Source organism: Pteropus medius, unplaced genomic scaffold, assembly GCF_902729225.1.
Source record: "Pteropus medius unplaced genomic scaffold, Ma_sr-lr_union100, whole genome shotgun sequence".
Classification (NCBI taxonomy): Eukaryota; Metazoa; Chordata; class Mammalia; order Chiroptera; family Pteropodidae; genus Pteropus; species Pteropus medius.
The window spans coordinates 343,091-359,916 of record NW_024352004.1 but is presented as its reverse complement, the minus strand read 5'-3'; the positions used below and the strand labels follow the sequence as shown (position 1 = coordinate 359,916).

The window sequence follows — 16,826 nt, the reverse complement described above, 5'->3', positions numbered from 1 at the left end:
CACATGGAACTTGCTGTGTGGCCTTCAGCAGGTCCCTCTACTTCTCTGGGCATTGGCAAGCTTTTTTTTTTTTTTTTTTTTTTTTTGGTGGAGGTGGGGCGGGTACAGATTGATAAAATCCGTGTGGTTCATTCAAGATGAGCAGACCTGCTGTTTTTGCACTGGCTTAAGAGTCCCCCGCTCAGATCCCCGTGGCACCCCTGCCAGCTGCTGGGTGCTTGTGTCACATCCTCAAAATGCTGTCGGTGGAGAGCACTTCCCTCTTAACCTGCGAGGTACCCCGAGGCACATCACTTCCCCTCGCCCTCTCAGGGGCTTCCCCTCTTCCCTGCTGGGGTTTTCTCTTCCCCGATGAGCTACCGCTTCCTGGATGAACTGAGAAAATCTCTCCTCACTCCGCCTTGATGGATGAGGGTCATAATAACCACTTGTCGAGGGATAGGGTGGGGAACGGAGAGCTCAAATTACTCATTTTTTTAAAAATCGATACTCCCTTTTGCTATTAAAATGTTTCTTTTAAAGAAACAAATGGGGAATAAATGATAGTTTACTGTTATTATCGTTAACATCCCGATGAGGCAAAACTAAACGTTAGCAACTTTTGATGTTTCCCTAAGTTTTTCTGAAGATTTTTTTCCCCCATACTGGAAACCCTTGCTCTCAGGATGGGTGAGCAGTGACTTGTGGCATTCTTTCGTTCAAGGGGATTGAACAGAGTCCTACGTATCTACAAAAGATGGCAGAGCTGAATATTTTGGTGTACAAATACAAAACCAAGGTGTATCAGACGGGGGATTGCAAGTGGCAACTGGTAAGGGAGTGGTCTTGCCCCGCTGCAGGGAGGGCAGAGCGGGGTGGCAGACTGCAGCGGTGGGAGTTAAGGAAGTGTGTGAGCGTCTATGAACAATACTTGAGTGTCTGATAAATCTGTGGAAACTGGGACTTCCATGGATGTCATTCCTAGGCTGCCTTGGAGAGAGCTTGGCCACAAAAGACATCAGTGTGTATAGGGGGTACATGGTCTGGGAATTGGCAAGGTGTGGGACCGGGATGACCTAGCTGACCAACTCCTGCTCCCCAGGAGACCCTGGCTGCCGTTGGTGATGGGTTGAGAAGACAGGAGGGTTCTTTCCTCTCCTAGGCAAACCCAGTTCCCACCAGCCTCCAGCCTAGGGATTCCTCAAGGGAGAAGTTTGCTTTGGGTGAACTTGTGTGGTCTCAGAGACTACCCGAAACTTGCTGTCTCCGACCTCCCCTCAATATCTGGGCAAACCCTGTGCCTGGATCCTGGGCAGAGCCTTCAGATGTGGGGGCTCCCTCTGCACCTTGGGAAGGTAAGTGGTGCTAACCCCTCCTGGGGGTCTTGGGTACTGGCTGGCACATTTTGGTGAGTTTTTCTTGCTTTATTGGACCAGCTCCACCTTGCCCAACATTCTGGCCCTTTAGGGTCCCCTTGTAGGGACATTCCTACAAGGTGGTTTCTCCTGCCACCCACAGGACTGGTGTAGAGGCTGGTGGGGACTGTGAGAAATGCTGATCGAAAGGCCTTGGTGGAATGAAATTGGTTCTGCCATTTCAGACAGCTGTGTTAAACAAGCAAACAAATAAACAAACATTTAATGGCTGAAAAGCTTTTTTAAAAGAAAGGGTTTATTGGACCATACTGCAAACCAGAAAAGGACCAGGTCCTAGGCCATGAAGTCTAAACCACCATCTGCATGGTTAGGTGCAGGAGACAACGTGTCTATCATCCTGGAGTTGATGAGAACTTTTATATGTTATGTTTTAGGGAAGAAAGATGTAATTTGTTTTGAAAGAATTTACATTGGCTACAGATAAGGGGGGCATGATAAGGTGAAGAGGAGGCAGTTCTATGATAAGATATCTGTAAGGAAGAAATATTTACCACTTTTGATTGATTATAGGTAACAGTCCTGAAAGTTCGTACATATGCAGGATGTCTAGTGGTCCCCGGTAGGGAATCTGGGGTTGATTCAAAGCTCCAACAAATATTCAGGAACGTAAGTAGTCTTTTGTCAGTTGGCCCAATTAAATTGGTTAGTTAATTATAATATATAATTATTATTTTTAAAACATACAATTATTAATAACAATTACTTGGGTAATTTTTTCTGTCTCCCTCACTCTCTGGCCCACTGTAATTTAATTTAGAACATCTCAGTTGTTTAGCAATGGGTATCAGTAACTTCAAAAATGTTCACCCTCTATGACCTGACAATCCCACATATGAAAATTATTCTTAAGGAAATTTCTGAGTGCAGATAGAGCCTTGTGGAAAGATTCACCACGCTGTTATTTAAAAGCAAAAATAGAAAATAAATATCTAGTGACAGAGAACAAATAAATCGAAGCACACTGATAGGATGAAAGATTACGCAGCTAATAAACATTTTATTTATAAAACGTTTGTAAAAACATGGAGGAATGCTTATGATATGTTAATTAAGTGGAGAAAGCAGGATATGAAGTTGTGTGTATAAAATAACTTGGAAAGAACACCAGCAAATGACGAGGAGAGAAAAGAGAATGAAATACAGCAACGTGCAATTACGATGGCCTTTGGGTAGTGGTGAGACAGTGGTGACCTGCTTTCTTATTCCCTCCATCTTTCTAAGTTTTATATACTGGGCAACCCCCATTTCACTTTCGAAAGAGGATAGACAAAGAAAAAAATAGTTCTGCTACTCTACCCGGCCATCCCTGCTCCAGGGAGCCAGACTCAGGGTCATCTTGAGGTTCCCCTTAGGTTCCTGCTCTATCCCCTTCCTCTTCCATTTTAGACACCCACCTGCTTCGGTGGTTCCTCCCCCGACCCCCAGCCACCAGAACCCACAGGCAGTTAACCTGTTCTTGACAAGGAAGGAATTAAGCTCTTCTCCATCCTCCTTCTAAAGCCTGAATGAATGCCTGGCTGCATGGGGAGATTTGAGAGGCAACTGCTCCTTGCTTTCCAGTGTGCACCTGCCCCTGGCCTGGACTCAGGCAGGCCCAGGAAAGCCCTAGCTGCGGTCGTGGTGTCCTGCATAGAGCAGCCCCTACAGGGGCAGGTGGGAGACCCCACGCACCAAATGTAGACGCTAAGCTGGAGGGACCTGAGTTCAGTAGGCCCACTGGTTCTCCAACTCAAGTATTAGAATCGCCAGGCACTTATTAGAAATGCAGAGTCCTGGGCCTAGCCCCAGAGGTGGTTTTGGTGGGTCTTGGTGGAGCCCAGGAATCACATTTTTAACAGCTTCCTGAAGGACGGGGATGCAGGTGGTTCACAGCTGCCCTTCAAGAAATCAGAATCTGGTTCTAACCCAGCCATGTTCCTTCCTCCTCCGTAGCTTATGCAGGAAAAAGCAGTGCCCAGTCTGAGAATGGAAGGAAGGGAGGACAATGTGGCCTCTGGAGGGGAGGAAGGCGGCCTGTTGCTGGGCCCCCAGGCCAGGGGATTACCTGTAGAAGATACAAACTCAGACCAGATCTCCTGAGCCCTGCCTGGCCTGGGTGAGGGTTCAGCGGCTGCACGCCTGCCCAGGGATGTGAAAGGACTGGGGAGGGCCTGTCTCCGCTGGAAATGTGAGGCCACCACTGCAGGTTGACAAAGGCTTCTAGGTCAGGCTGGGGTATGCAAGAAGAGAGCCTGGGGAGAGTGAGGAGAGCCTCGAAGTCTTGGCAGAAAGCCAGAAAGCTTATTCAAATTAGTGTGAATCCAGCCACTCAGAGTCACAGCGGGCCAGGCCTGGAGAGCGCTCTGCGGCTAGACGGGGATGAACTTGGAGAGGCTGGGCTCCTCCTCAGACACGTGAAGGGGTGGCCCTGGGCTCAAGTCACACTCCGTGTCCTGGAAAGAATCACCGTGCACTAATTAGAAATGCAGAGTCCTCTGAGGCCCATAAAGACAACAGTGGGGGTTGAAAGCAGAGCCCAGCTGTGGGGTCTCTCAGGTAGCTGCTGGGTCCACCCCAGCCCGTTCCACAGTTCTAGGCCTCTGTCCATCTGAGGGGCACAGGAGCTAACAAGTTCTCCCCAGAATTCTCAGGCTTTGACTCACCCTGACCCCATCCCTCATCCATCCATCCCCTGAGGAAGCTATCCTCATGGCCTCAGGCTAGGTTCTGGTTTTAGATGTTGGAATCCTGCCAGCCCAGAGCTCCTTAAGCTGTGATTCCCAATTTTCTGAACGGGGTGGGGAGGATGTAAGGTCAAGAGCCTTGTCTCCTGAGCGAAACGGCCGGCCGAGGCTGTGGATGTGATGGGGTAGGTGGGCGGATGCGGGAGAGCAGTTTGGGGAGTGGATGCTGAGCAAAGAGCTTTCCTCCCCACACTGTCAGAGGGGAGTCAGACTAGGTGACTCCAGACCCCCGGGGCCCTTTGTCCACACCTGGCTTAGGCACTGGATCTCCCTGTAGGGGCTGGCAGAGGGCTTGGGGCTGGCATGAGGCCTAGTGGACGCTGTAAGGTTGATCACGGCGTACTCCGGAATGTGGCCGTTCTTCAGAGGCTAAAACAGAGACTGAGTCAGAACAGGCTGTTCTTGGCAGCAAGGCTGGCCTGTGAGCTAGGGCAGAAAAGGGAAATGCAGGAGGGGTGGGCAGGGGGAAGAACGCTGGCTGTGGAGTCAGGGTCCTGGGGTCCAATTTCCTTCTTCTCTGTGTGACCTTGGGCAAGCCACCTAAACTCCCCGAGGCTCAGTTTCCTCAGCTGTAAAATGGGGATAAGAATTTTCCCCTCAGTGTTATAATGAATATTCATGATAATGTTTTATCACTCAACAACTGGGGACTCCTGGAATGATTCATTTGTTTTCATCAATGTTATTTCTAGCCTTTAAGAAGAAAGAATGTGTAGGCTGCAGGTTCTTTGTAATAGGCCCAGAGAGAGAGAACAAAATTGGGCACCTAAAAGATTCACCGAATAACAAACAGAAAGAATTCTTGGGAGACCGTCAGTCTGAGTAACCCCTCCTTGATCAGGTGAGGAAGCTGAGGCCCGAGGAAGATAGGTGGCTGGTCCAGAGCGAGTGGGGACCCCATCTCCTGACCCAGGTCCTGCTGCCCCCATGGGTCCTCAGTTTGGGACGTCAGGCCTCTCTGCCTCCCATTCCCTTGTCCTAACAGCTGAGCAGAACACAGGCAGGAGCTGCCAAGTCCCCCAGCCAAGTCTCCCAAGGGCACAGCTGCCCTGAGGTGCCCCAGCCAGAGAGTCCCATGGCTTGATGGGCCCTGAAATCAAAGAAAGGAGTTATCATTTTCCAGATACTTGTGGAGTGTCTCATCTTACTCTTTCCTAACTACAACCCTGTTCAGATGGGAAGACAGAATCAGAGAGGTGATGTAACTTGCCAACATCACACCGCTGGTAAGTGATTGTGCTGGGACTTGTATTCACCACTGTTTGACCTCAGACCCGAGCTCTTTTCCTATAACAGGGCACGTCACACACTTCTTTCTATCTCAGTGACCCTGTCTAATAACTGGGCCCCCACTTCTATCAATACCCTAGCTGCAGAGGATGGGGTACTGGGGATGGGGGAAGAGGACAGGAGATTTCACAATGTTGTCACTCATGACCCTTGTCCCTCCAGCCCTTCCTGTAGCGAGGATATGGTGGAGCTGGGACTGACTAGAAGACTCTGAATGGACTTGGGTCCATTTCCCATTAATCCCATGTTTACAGCTTTGTGATTAGGTCAAAACCCAGCCGCTGCTGACCACTGACCACCAGCAGCTGCAGAAGTGTCGCAAACTCAAGGGCGACTTAATTTGAAGAAAGAACCTCAGGGGGCAGAGGCCAAACTACACATGTAGGTAATGCAGGGAGGAGGCGAGAGAACTAAAATATTAAATCAAGCTACGTTCAGAGACTGCAATGTGCTGACCAGCTCTGCAGCCAGGCCACTGAGGACACCTGCAGAACAAAGGAGCTTTCTACTGGGATCGTTAACAACCCATTCCCCACACTGCAAAGGGAAAACAGGAGAAACAGAGTCTTTAAGTGGCTGCCCTACACAAACAAAATCATTCATTTCCTCTGGCTAAAACCATGGAGAACCTATGGATTAAAGGCTGGGAACTTCCAGCAGGGGGCCTTTCAGGCTACATATTCTTACCTTTTCACACTACATACTCTTCTGCTTCCTCACTGTATGCCCATATCAAAGCAAACGAGTTAACAAAGTCTTTAAACTGTTAACTCACAGGAACTAAAGAATGATATATAAGCTGAATTCCCACACTCTGTCTCTGGCATGTTATCCCTTTTCTAATAAACTTTCCTTTTGACCCTAACTTTGGCGGACGTGTTGAATTCTTTCTACACTCTCTGTCAAAGGACCCTCTTCTCTCAGTGTCGGGCTTGGTCTCCCGCTCCCCACTCGGAGAGATTTGCCCTGTCCTGCGTCATAGGCAGTGGCCAGGACCACTACCCCACGTCTGCTATGGGTCTTGATCTATCATCAGGCCTTCTGCCTGCGCCGTGGACCAGCAGCCTGTTCCAGCAAGCGTGGGGCATTTTCTGGGTCGTAGAGTATACAAGATATATAAGAGAGCCTCTGCTTTTAAGCACTAGAAAAATAGTAGCAAAAACACAGAGAAGCCTTGTGAAGCTATAGCAGAGTCCCGATCTAAGGCCAGCCTGAGTCTGGGAAAAGAGTCTCGAGCTGTGGAGTTGGCTCCGTTTCTTAACCCCTTGTACCTCAGGGTGGGTGGTGGAGAAGCACAGGGTGTTGTAGCCAGCCCCACAGACTGTGTTAGTTTCCTCAGTTCTGCCTCTTTCAGGTTGAGTAGATGTGGGCAGGTTATTAACCCTTTCTGAGCCTCTATTTCTTATTCTATAAGAATGGAGGCCCGGGGGCAGGGGGGCGTGGATAATACCTAGCTGTGCAGAAGTTACAAAGATTCAGTGACATATGTAAAGCCTCTGGCATATAGTAGGTGTTCAAGAAAAGAGGAAACGGAGTTTTGCCATTCTGAAGCTGCCTTTTTAGGATATTGATTTTAAGCTGTTTATTAAGAAATAAGACCCAGAAAGAACCTTTGGCTTTCCTCCCTTTCCCGCCCAAGATTCAGACCTCTGTTTTAGGAAGCTTAATCACCTTCAGAATTTTCACCTTAGCTTTAGTCAGGAAGATTCCAAGCCTGTTAGCTAGATAACCCCTGGGTCCCATTGTTTCTGAGTTGCCTAGCAACAATTTTCCTGCCTTGTTGTTTCATTCTTCCTCAACTACCTGTAAATCGCCCATTCTCCCTTCTGAAATCTAATACCCCATTCCCCTCTTTTCTCCTTTGTCCAAAATGTCTTATGCACCAAATGCTGCCTCACTGTCTTTTCATGCTTATGTGAATTTCCCGTGAGCATGTATTATCCATTTGATTTTCTCCTGTTGATCTGTCTCTATTAATTTGATTATTAATCCAGCTAGAAGAACTTAGAAGGTGGGAGGAAAAGCATTAATTTTTTCAGCCCCCATACTCTCTTGGGAAGGAAAACACTGGCCTGACCCCTAACACTTTCCTCTGAATTTTTACACCTTCCTGAACTGGTCACGTTCACAGGGTCTTGCCTCTGACCCTCTTGGATACCCTGTTCCATCCTTCCCCCACCCCATTCCCTCCCCTCCCTGCTGGCCCTGTGCCCTTTCCTGTCCCCTCCTCCATAAGCTGGAGCAGGACAGGGGACTCAGGCAGGAAGCAGAACAAGGCAGCCCCTCCAGTGTGGGTTCCAGGGCAGCAAAGCGGGGCGGCAGGGCTGCTGCAGGCAATCGCAGCCTCCCCAGTGCAGCCTGGAGGTTCTCCTTCCCACCTCGGCCCCTCTTCTGGAGTTGGAGTGAGCCCGGGACAAATAGCCAGGAGCCTAGGCTCTCTGAAGGTGATCAGTGACAGCCCCCCCCCCCCCAGTCCTTCTCCTCCCTCCCGTCTGCCATTTTTGGCCTTGAAGAGCTTCCTGAGACAACAACAGGCTGCTTTCTGAGCCTAGCCCAGTATCTCATTCCTGCCCCCTCTCCTCTCTAGGGAGAATGGGCCTGAGGCTTTTGTCTCAGCTGGCGCCAGGAAAAAGAACGCAATAGTAGCCCACTTTCCTGCCCCAAAGCTTAAGGGACTCAAAGTGCAAGCGACTCAGTAAATAGCTGAGGGAGGAGGGGCTGGGTTGGGGGTGTTGGGTGATGCTGAACCCGGGATTCTGCAGCCCTCCCCTTATGTGTAGTGCTGGCCTGGGACCAGGTGGTCTCTCTTTGAAGGGGTCAGGGAAGGGCCCTGCAGCAGATGGCCTCAGGGCAGGTTCCCCTCTACAGAAAGATGGGCACAGGCACCCCCATTCCCTCTGTCCCTGGTCCTCAGAGCACCACCATTAGCCTGAGTCTCAGAGCCAAGGAAAGCTTAGAGGAAACATTCGGGTGTAATGGAAAGAGGAGAGATGGGTCCTGCTTTCTATTTGGGCCACCACCTGCTGTATGACCGTGGGCAAGATTTTTACCCTCTCTAGGCTTCAATTTCCTTTTCTGCAAAAGCAGACTAGAGTCTGTAGCTGTCATAATCTGGTGTGCTGTCAGAATCCCGGGGTTGAGAGGTGGGCAATGTTTAAAATTCAAGTTCCTGGGCCCCATGCCTAGAGATTTCGTTTGAGAGAGTGTGTTTCTAACACTCTCCACTGATCTGCTGACCCCAGGTATTGCTGACACCAAACTTAGGGGAAGGCTGGATTAGATGATCTCAAAGGCCCTCTCTGGATCCAGCTCTGATGACCTCTGATTCTAAAATGGGGTGGACAGAGGGTGCTGGGCCTGGGGAAGAGCCCTGCCTGGCCCCTCTGGGAAGTCAGGGAAGTCAGGCACTCCGTCAGCTCACAGCCCAGCCGGAAAATCTGGTCTCGGGGACTCACACAGGTTACCCGGAGGCGGGAAGTGGGAAATAAGCCCTGCCTTGAGGTCGGCCATGGAGGACCAGATAGGAAGATGCAGAGGTGGAACCCAGGTGTCCAGAATTCCAGCCGCAAGGGGTCCGGGGTTCTAGCTTGGGCTTTGTCCTGCCTCCTTTCTTACCAAGGGTGAGAAGTGGACTTTCTCATTCCTCTGTGTCTCCATGACCAGTTGAGCTGAAAGAGGCCAGAAAGAGCACCTTGAAGCCAGGAGTAGCCACAAGTAGCCTGCAGCCGCTCCCACAGAGGTGGACCAGAGGGAGCTGGCAGGCAGGTTGGGCAGAGAAGCCCCTTCCAGCTCAGCCCATTGGCAATGACCCGACCTTTGGAGATCAGTACATGGCTATCCCTTCATGTGTGGGCTAGAAACTGGCTGGGGAAATAATTCTGTTGCTTCTTAAACTTTAGCGTGCATACCGTGCCCTGGGAAATTTTATTTAAATGCAGATTCTAATTCAGTAGGCTGGGATTGGGCCCTGAGAGTATGCATTTCTACCAGGCTACCAAGGGGTGTCACTGCTCCTAACTGGCAACAGTTCGAAGCAAGAGGCTCTGATCAGAAATGCTCCCACCCCGTGTGCTCCTCTCTGACTCCTCCGAGTAAACCTGGGGACACAGGCAAAGCTAATGTTTCCTCCTGCGGCCTCACAGGAAGGAGTTGAGAGGTGGGCCCAGGATGTCGCCACGGTCACCTTCACAGGGACAATATCCAGTTTGCAAAGTGCTTTCCCACACAACTTTCTGGCTCCACTGCTTCCTAGCTATAAAACACAGGGCAAACCACTTAACCACTTTGTGCCTCAGTTTCTTCCCCTACAAAATGAGAGTACTTATAATAAACAGTTCCTAACTCCGTAGTACTGAGGAGATTAAGGAAATAAAAGCAGCGTAAGCTACACAATGCCTGGCATGTGGTAGCTACTATTACTGTTAACTCAGTTAATCTTCATCTTGACATCCACCACAGAAGCCACGAGCCACGCAGGGCCACTGAGCACTGGAAATGTGACCACTCTGAATTAAACCTGGTTTCAAAGATTCGATATGAAAAAATGAATGTAGACTATGTATCATTCATATTTTTACATTGATTTCATGTTGAAATAATGTCTTGGCTATATTGTGTTAAAAAAAGTATGTTATTAAACATTAACTTCATTAGTTTCTTTTTACTTTTCATGTGACTGTCAGAGAATTTTAAATTACTCATGTGGCTTGTATTCTATTTCTGGTGGACATATATCCGTGATCTAAAGAAGCCAAGGCTCAGGGAAGTTGGGTGACTTGCCCTAGGCCACAGCTATAAAGTGGCAGAGCTGGGCTTTGAAGTCAAACAATGAAAGAAGCTGAATGCCTCTGGAGACTCAGTGGCAGATGTGGGCCACAATGTTCATCATGCTTAAGTTCAAGGGTTCGGTCCTTTAAGTTCAAGGACTTGGTCCTGCCTTCCCTCCTATAGTCAGTCCTCCCACAAGGAACTGGACCTGCAGATCCTGGACATGGATTTGCTGGGACTGATAGGGAGAGAAGTAACCGATGAGCTTAGATCAATGTGAGCAAACCAAGAGCCCCCATTCTCCCACTGCCCCATTTGAATTGCTTTTTTCCTACTGTTGACGGCCCTGTGGTTCCCCCAGAAGGGAGGAGCAGGACTGCTGGTGCCAATATGTCAGATAGACACCCTGAACCATGAGGTCTCTCTGGGCAGGTGGGGGGACTGCAGGTCTCAGTAAGGTCCCCAGCCGAGAGCCTCCCCCCCACTCCCATCTACCTTTGCTCACCTTTCCTTCTCCACTGGAGCATGCACCTGCCGAGGGCAGCCAGGCCTGTGGCCAGCAGGAGGGTCATCAGCACCAGGACTGGCGCCAAGATGCGGACCATTGGGAGGGACACGCTGTGGGTCAGATGAAAGTGGCTGTCACTAGATATCAGCAGCATGCTGTGCACCACAGTGTTGTTATTCTGAACCTCAGCCATGTCCCTTGTCTTTCCCAAGGAGATCAGAGGACATAAGGGACCAAACATCTGGTCAGTCTCAAAAGAAAGGACCCCAGCCTCGACTGCCAGCCCCAGGAGACACTATCGGCTGGGTCTACACTTGCCAGCAGTTACCTGGATGTCAGTAACTGAGTGTAGTTATATATAAACCCCCAAGAACCAATTCCTCAGGCTAGGACTCCAGTTGGGTAAGATAACAAAACAAATTTTTTTGGTTCCATATTCTCATGCTTGGCACAGGGCCCAGTGCATAGTGTACAGGCAAAAGCTACTGAACGGGGGTGGCTGTTCCTGAGGCTGGAGCAGTGGGAGAGTCCTCTGTGAGGACTGGGGCCATGCTGGACCCTTCGCCTTGGGTGGGTCTGCATTTCTGCATTCTGCAGCGCAGGGCTCTCACTGCTCAAGAGCCCTGCTGAGGGGAGGAATGGGGGCTGAATCTGCCCTTGGGGCTGCAATCTGCAGCCATGACAATAGGCTGAGTTCGCCTGGGAGAAAGAGTGCTAGGTTCTTATTTGCTCAAAGGCACCTTAAGGTTTGGTGATGGCCTGAAAGGTGACTTTGGTCATCTGGAGCTCACCTGGACTTGGAGCTACTGCTGCTGCGGACAAGGCTGGTGTCCTCTGTTGAGGTGGAGTCCAGGTGTGTCGCTGGCTGGGAGGCCCCCGCATGAGGAGAGGGTGCTTCGTGAGGAGAGGTCTCTTCCTTCAGCGAAGTTACTGTGTGAGGAGAGCTCCCTGCGTGCGGAGTGGTTCCTGCGTACAGGAAAGTTCCCGTGCGCTCATACGAGGACGTCCCTGTGAACGAATAGGCCTTGGCCTCTGTCTTCCCCTGCTTGGCTGTGGTGACTGTCAGGTGGAGACTAGGAGAAGCTACGAGTCCAAAAGCAATGCCTCAGCATCTTCCCTGACCCTGGAATCCCAGCTTCCCCAGACTTCTGACCCTTGACCATGACCCCTACCCTCCCTGGGACCAGTTTCTCAGAACATTCCAGGATAAAAGACACATCAGGTGTAGGAGAAGCCGTCTGAGCAAGCAGGCCATGTCTCAGGCGTGGCCCACACCTGTGCACAGTTTTCAGCCTCTTTTGTGCTCGCAGACTATTCCTTGCCCCCATCTCCATGATTCATTCCAGTGACCACTCAGTAGATGCCCTTCTGCCTTCTCCCTACAGTCCAGGCCAGTTGTCACCTCTGCCCTCAACTGAAAGTCCTCAGTCACCATCACATGCCCATACTCACCACCTATCCCTCGGCAGGCTTGACCTCCTTAAATAGCCACAGGGTTGGCAGGGCAGGGTGGCAGGGACAGGTCCCGAGGTCAGGCCCCAAGGCCCAGCCTCCCCTGCTGGCCCCTTAAACCCTAGGTGGAGCACACAGAGCATGAGCTTTTCGGTCAGGTTGTATCTACTTCCTGTATGACCTTAAGCAAATGACCTAACCCTGCTGAGCCTTCGATCCCTCAGCTGACAATCTCGCTCCCAGGCTGTGAGGGCCATAAAGTGCAGTGTCAGGCACCAGGCAGGAGGAGCTCACTGGATGTTGCTTTACAAAGGGGCGGAGGAAGGGTGGAAAAATCATTCACTCACTCAATTCTGGGAGGTGAGTTTGCCAAGCTTTGGCCTTGGACTGGAGGCTTGTTGTAGCAAGAGGCTGGAAGGAGGGGGTGGGGGAAGGAGGACAGCAGGGACCTAGGGGAAAGGAAGAGGCAGGTGTCACGGGGGCAGGGACCACTGCTCTGAGGCAGATCTCCTGCCTTGGGAGCAGCCAGGAGCCTTCCCGCCCTCACCCCCTACCTCCACTCAGAGCAGGGTCATCTCCTCTCAGCCCACAGGGAGTCACAGATGGTAGACGCCAGCAGATCCCTAGCCTTTTCGTCCTGCAGTCCCCTGGGCTCCCGCTTGGCTCAGACTTTCAGCTTCCCTTGTCCTCCAACTGCCCATCAGCCTGCCCTTTCCATGCCACCCTTCGCACCGATGCCAGTTTTGTTTCTAAAATATATATCGGATCCCATCACTCCCTGCTTCGGAATATCAATGGCTCCCCCATTGCCCGTAAGCTAAAGTTCAAATTTTGTCTTAAGCTTTTCAAGGCCTTTTAAACTCAGACTCAACCCACCTTGCCAGCATCGCCTCTTCCCCGTCCATGAGCCTGACATACAGAGTTGCCCTCTCGTCCCATTTAAGCGAGCCTCCTGCCCGCCCCCACGCCTCCACCATGTTGTTCTTCTGTGTGCCATGCCTTTCCTTTCCATCTTTGCTGAACACGCTTCTTTCTGTCCTTCAAGCACTGGCTCAAAGTCGACTCCTCTGTGACACCTTCCCCAGAAGTTGCAAATCCTTTTTCCTTTGCGTACCCACAGGACCCTGTGCACGTCGCCAGTGGAACTAATGTTCAATGACGCAACAACAACTTGTTTATGGGGTCTCCCCACTAGGCTGGACACCCTCGAGGGCAAAATGCCAACCTCTGTGCTCAGCACAGTGGGCATAAACCTACCGTGGCCAAACCCCCAGGAGCCGTGGAGCTCCCCGACTCCCACGTCTGTCACTTGCCTCCGTTCTCACTTACATGTCATGCCGGACCCTCTCTCTTTCCCCACCATTCTCTATTCTAACGCTAGGTCAGTTTTTCTCCAACTTTTCTGAGTAAATAATCTTATCTTCTGCAAATTAAGAGTATTTTTCTTTCCCTTTCCATTATTTAGACCTCTTAATCTTATCATATTTCATTATCTACGGCCTCTGGGTAATGATGAATGAAAAGAAAGAATAGTAGGCACTTTTGTTTTATTCTAGCCATTCCTAGAATCTTCTAATGCTTCAGCATACTCAGTAGTGTGCTGAGATGGCTCGCCTGGCTTAGCGAGAGCGGATTCTTAACGTTTCAGGAATTTCGTGAGCCAGTTTTTAAGCCGTTGGTGGCTAGAAACTGGCCATGGCAGGGGCTTTTACACCAGATAAGTCGGCAGACATTACGAGATGGGGGTTCCCCAGCCAGGTGTTAAATATTCACCAGCTCATCGCTGCCATGAGTCTTCTCTATTTTCAATATCCCAACTGTCATCAGAGATAGGCCGACAAGGTCTGATACCAGAAGATAATATAATGATGCGCATGTTAGACACAAATAAATACTTATAAATGAGGGTAAAGGTGAAAATAGGAAAACCTCAAATATAGGTGAAACTGATCACCACGAGATGAAAGTGAAGTCTGAATATTGATAAGAATTGGAAGAGATCAGGGAATCTTGTAAATCATGTGGTTCTCTGATCAATGTGGTTTTGATGCTGCTATGAGTTTGGTAAGACTTTTATTTATTTGAATTAAAATAAAGACTCACGATGTTGGGGATCTGGCAGCGGGGATGGGATGGGTCCCCGCTCTGAGGCCAGGAGAGGGAAAGAGCGGACACTAAAGCCAGAAATGACCTGCTTTTGCATTCTGGTTCCACCCTTCCTGCCACAAGGCACTGGGCAAATCATTTTATCTCCTAGAGCCTCAGTCCACCTTCTGCGAAATGGGATACGAAGACCTACCTCCCCCTTACCGACCCACAGACTGGGTCTGGCTACGCCTGGGGCCCTCTCTGGTTTCTTTCTCCTTGGCTCAGCAGGTCCAGGTGGGAGCCTTGGCACCCAAAGAGGTGCTCCATCCCCAGTCTGAGTCCCATGGTTCCAGCCTTGGCCCCTTAACATCCCTGAGCTCAACAAGCCCCTCTGAGGCTGGTTCCCAGGCACTCTTCGTACCTTTCCTTGGGACTTCAAGATTGGGGTAAGAGGAGGTGAGAAGGGAGAGCTGAGGCTACAGGCAGGTGGGACCAGTGTGGCCTTGGCCTAGGCGATGCTGTGGGTGGGTCTGGGGTACAGCGGCTAGAGGCCCAGCCTGAGGAATCCTCAGGAATCTCTCTGACTCCAGGGAAGGAGGGAGTCTTTTGTATTCTGTGAGATGCCCACCTCATCCCCCAGCCCATGGCAATCTCTCTCCTGTATCTGGACAGAGAAGAAAGGCACTGTGCCCGGAGATGGACAGATCTGAGTTTAACTCCGCTTTGCCACCTACTAATGCTGTGACCTTGGGCAGCAAGAGTGAAAGAAGAGCCGGGGCTCATGTGGCAGGGTCTGTGCCCCAAACGCTGCTGCACGTCTGACCTCTGTGGTCTCACCGCATCCTTGACACCCTCCCCCATGAGGACTTGTGCCCCTTTGTGGTGGGGAAACCAGGTGTCTCACTGACCACCATCCACCTACCCCTCCCTCTACCCCTCTGCATCTCCTGTGCTCCAGCCAGAGAAGGAGAGGCATTTGTTACCTTGAAGGACGAGCAGAGAGACTAAGAGAGTCTCATCGAAACCCAGTATACTGACGCCACACCAGTAATTCCCCGTGTCCTGCCTGGTGAGCTTCCTCAGGGTCACGTTGAGTGTGAGCTCCTGGGGGTTGTCTTGGATGGACACCCGGCCCTCTGTCCTCTCTCGGCCATCTTCTGTGTAGATCGCGCCAGAGCAGTAGGGGATGAGGAGCCCGCTCTTCCGGCACCAGTATTTCTTGTTCTTCCTCAGCTCCTCCCTGTAGGTGCACTGGAGGGACACAGTGTCACCTTCGAATCTGACGATCTCGTTTGGGCCCACCAGGGCCCCATACCCTGAAACCACAGAAGGAGTGGAGGTTGGAATTCCCTGGATGCAAGTAGTGGGATCAAGACCAAAAACTTACTTCGGTCACCCCTTTCTTGGGGCAGTCCTGTCAAAGCTTGTACTACCCTCTCCCCACCAGGGGACTTTGGGACAGGCTGTTGAAATATATATATTTCTACATAATTATCTCCCTAAACCTGGCGTATTAAAGGGATTGTAGGCAGGGAAGCTCTAGATTCAGATAGCCCGAAGTTCGAATCCCAGCACTGCCCTTAATAACTGTGTGACCTTGGAGAATCTGCTTGCTCTCTCTGGGCCTCTGAGTTTTCTCATCTATACGTGATGACAACGTCCTATTTCATGTCATTTATGATGTTATCATATGTAAGGTACACTATAATTTTATATACCACTAAGAAAAACATTGTCAATTGAACAATTGACATCACCTATAATTTGCATCCTGATTTTTGATGTGAAGATTAAAAAAAAAAAAAAAAAGTAAGTCTGCGAATTGATGAAACCGGATCATTCTTTAACTCTCAGAGTTGTCGTGAGCGGTAAAGCAGAGGTTCAAGAACCGTTGGCTGAGTTTATCCTGGCAACCCTATGCGGGGTGTCTTGACTGCCTCCAGGCGTGCTGCAGAGTAGGAAAACGAAGGTGAAACAGGGAAAGCGCCTCTCACAGCCACAAAAAGGAGGGAACCCCTAGGTCTGGAAGAAGACCTGGCTCTGGGTTCCAGAAGCAGCAAGTGCCGGCCCCTCTGAGGGCTGAGGAGTCTGAGGGCGAGTGGGGTGGGGCGAAGCCTGAAAGGATCAGGCAGCGCGGCTGCATCCCAGGAGGTCCTCTCTCTGCAGAACCAAAAAGTGTGCCTGGGCCTGAACCCTACATCCATCCCTCCGCCACTCCCCCTGCCGCCATCTCACCTGGGAGCACGAGGCAGCTCCACAGCAGGACCAGGGGCCTCATAGTAGGTGCCGGACACGCGGGAGCACACGCCTTGGACTGGGAGCTCCTCACACAGTCGCACAGGGCTTTAACTTCCTCCGCATGAGCAAGGTCAAGAGGAGAAAGAGAGGGGAGGGGCCGTGTGGGTTCACCCCTGGGCTCCCAGCCTAGGGAGCCGCCTCCGCCACTCCCTTTACTTATCCCCAGCCCACTGCCTGAAAATCACCAGCTCTTCTCCCAAACCAGTGCCTCCTGCAGGCGGTCTTAACCATGCCCACAGGCACACACCCCAGGGAATCTATGTGCAAAATTCAGGGAGGCCCTGA

At 50.8% G+C, this 16,826-nt stretch overlaps 1 protein-coding gene across 1 annotated transcript; it reads right to left on the bottom strand.

The window, feature by feature from the left end:
* Positions 1 to 2,121: 2,121 nt before the first annotated feature.
* CD300LG (CD300 molecule like family member g) lies at positions 2,122 to 16,607 on the bottom strand. The gene is made up of 8 exons (XM_039846630.1): positions 16,479 to 16,607; positions 15,227 to 15,559; positions 12,503 to 12,604; positions 11,495 to 11,786; positions 10,701 to 10,813; positions 9,044 to 9,096; positions 4,388 to 4,507; positions 2,122 to 3,847 (listed from the first exon to the last, which is right to left on the bottom strand). Exons 1-8 carry the CDS (start codon positions 16,519 to 16,521, stop codon positions 3,764 to 3,766), a joined length of 1,140 nt encoding a protein of 379 aa, XP_039702564.1. The 5' UTR covers positions 16,522 to 16,607; the 3' UTR covers positions 2,122 to 3,763.
* Between the last annotated feature and the right edge of the window lie 219 nt (positions 16,608 to 16,826).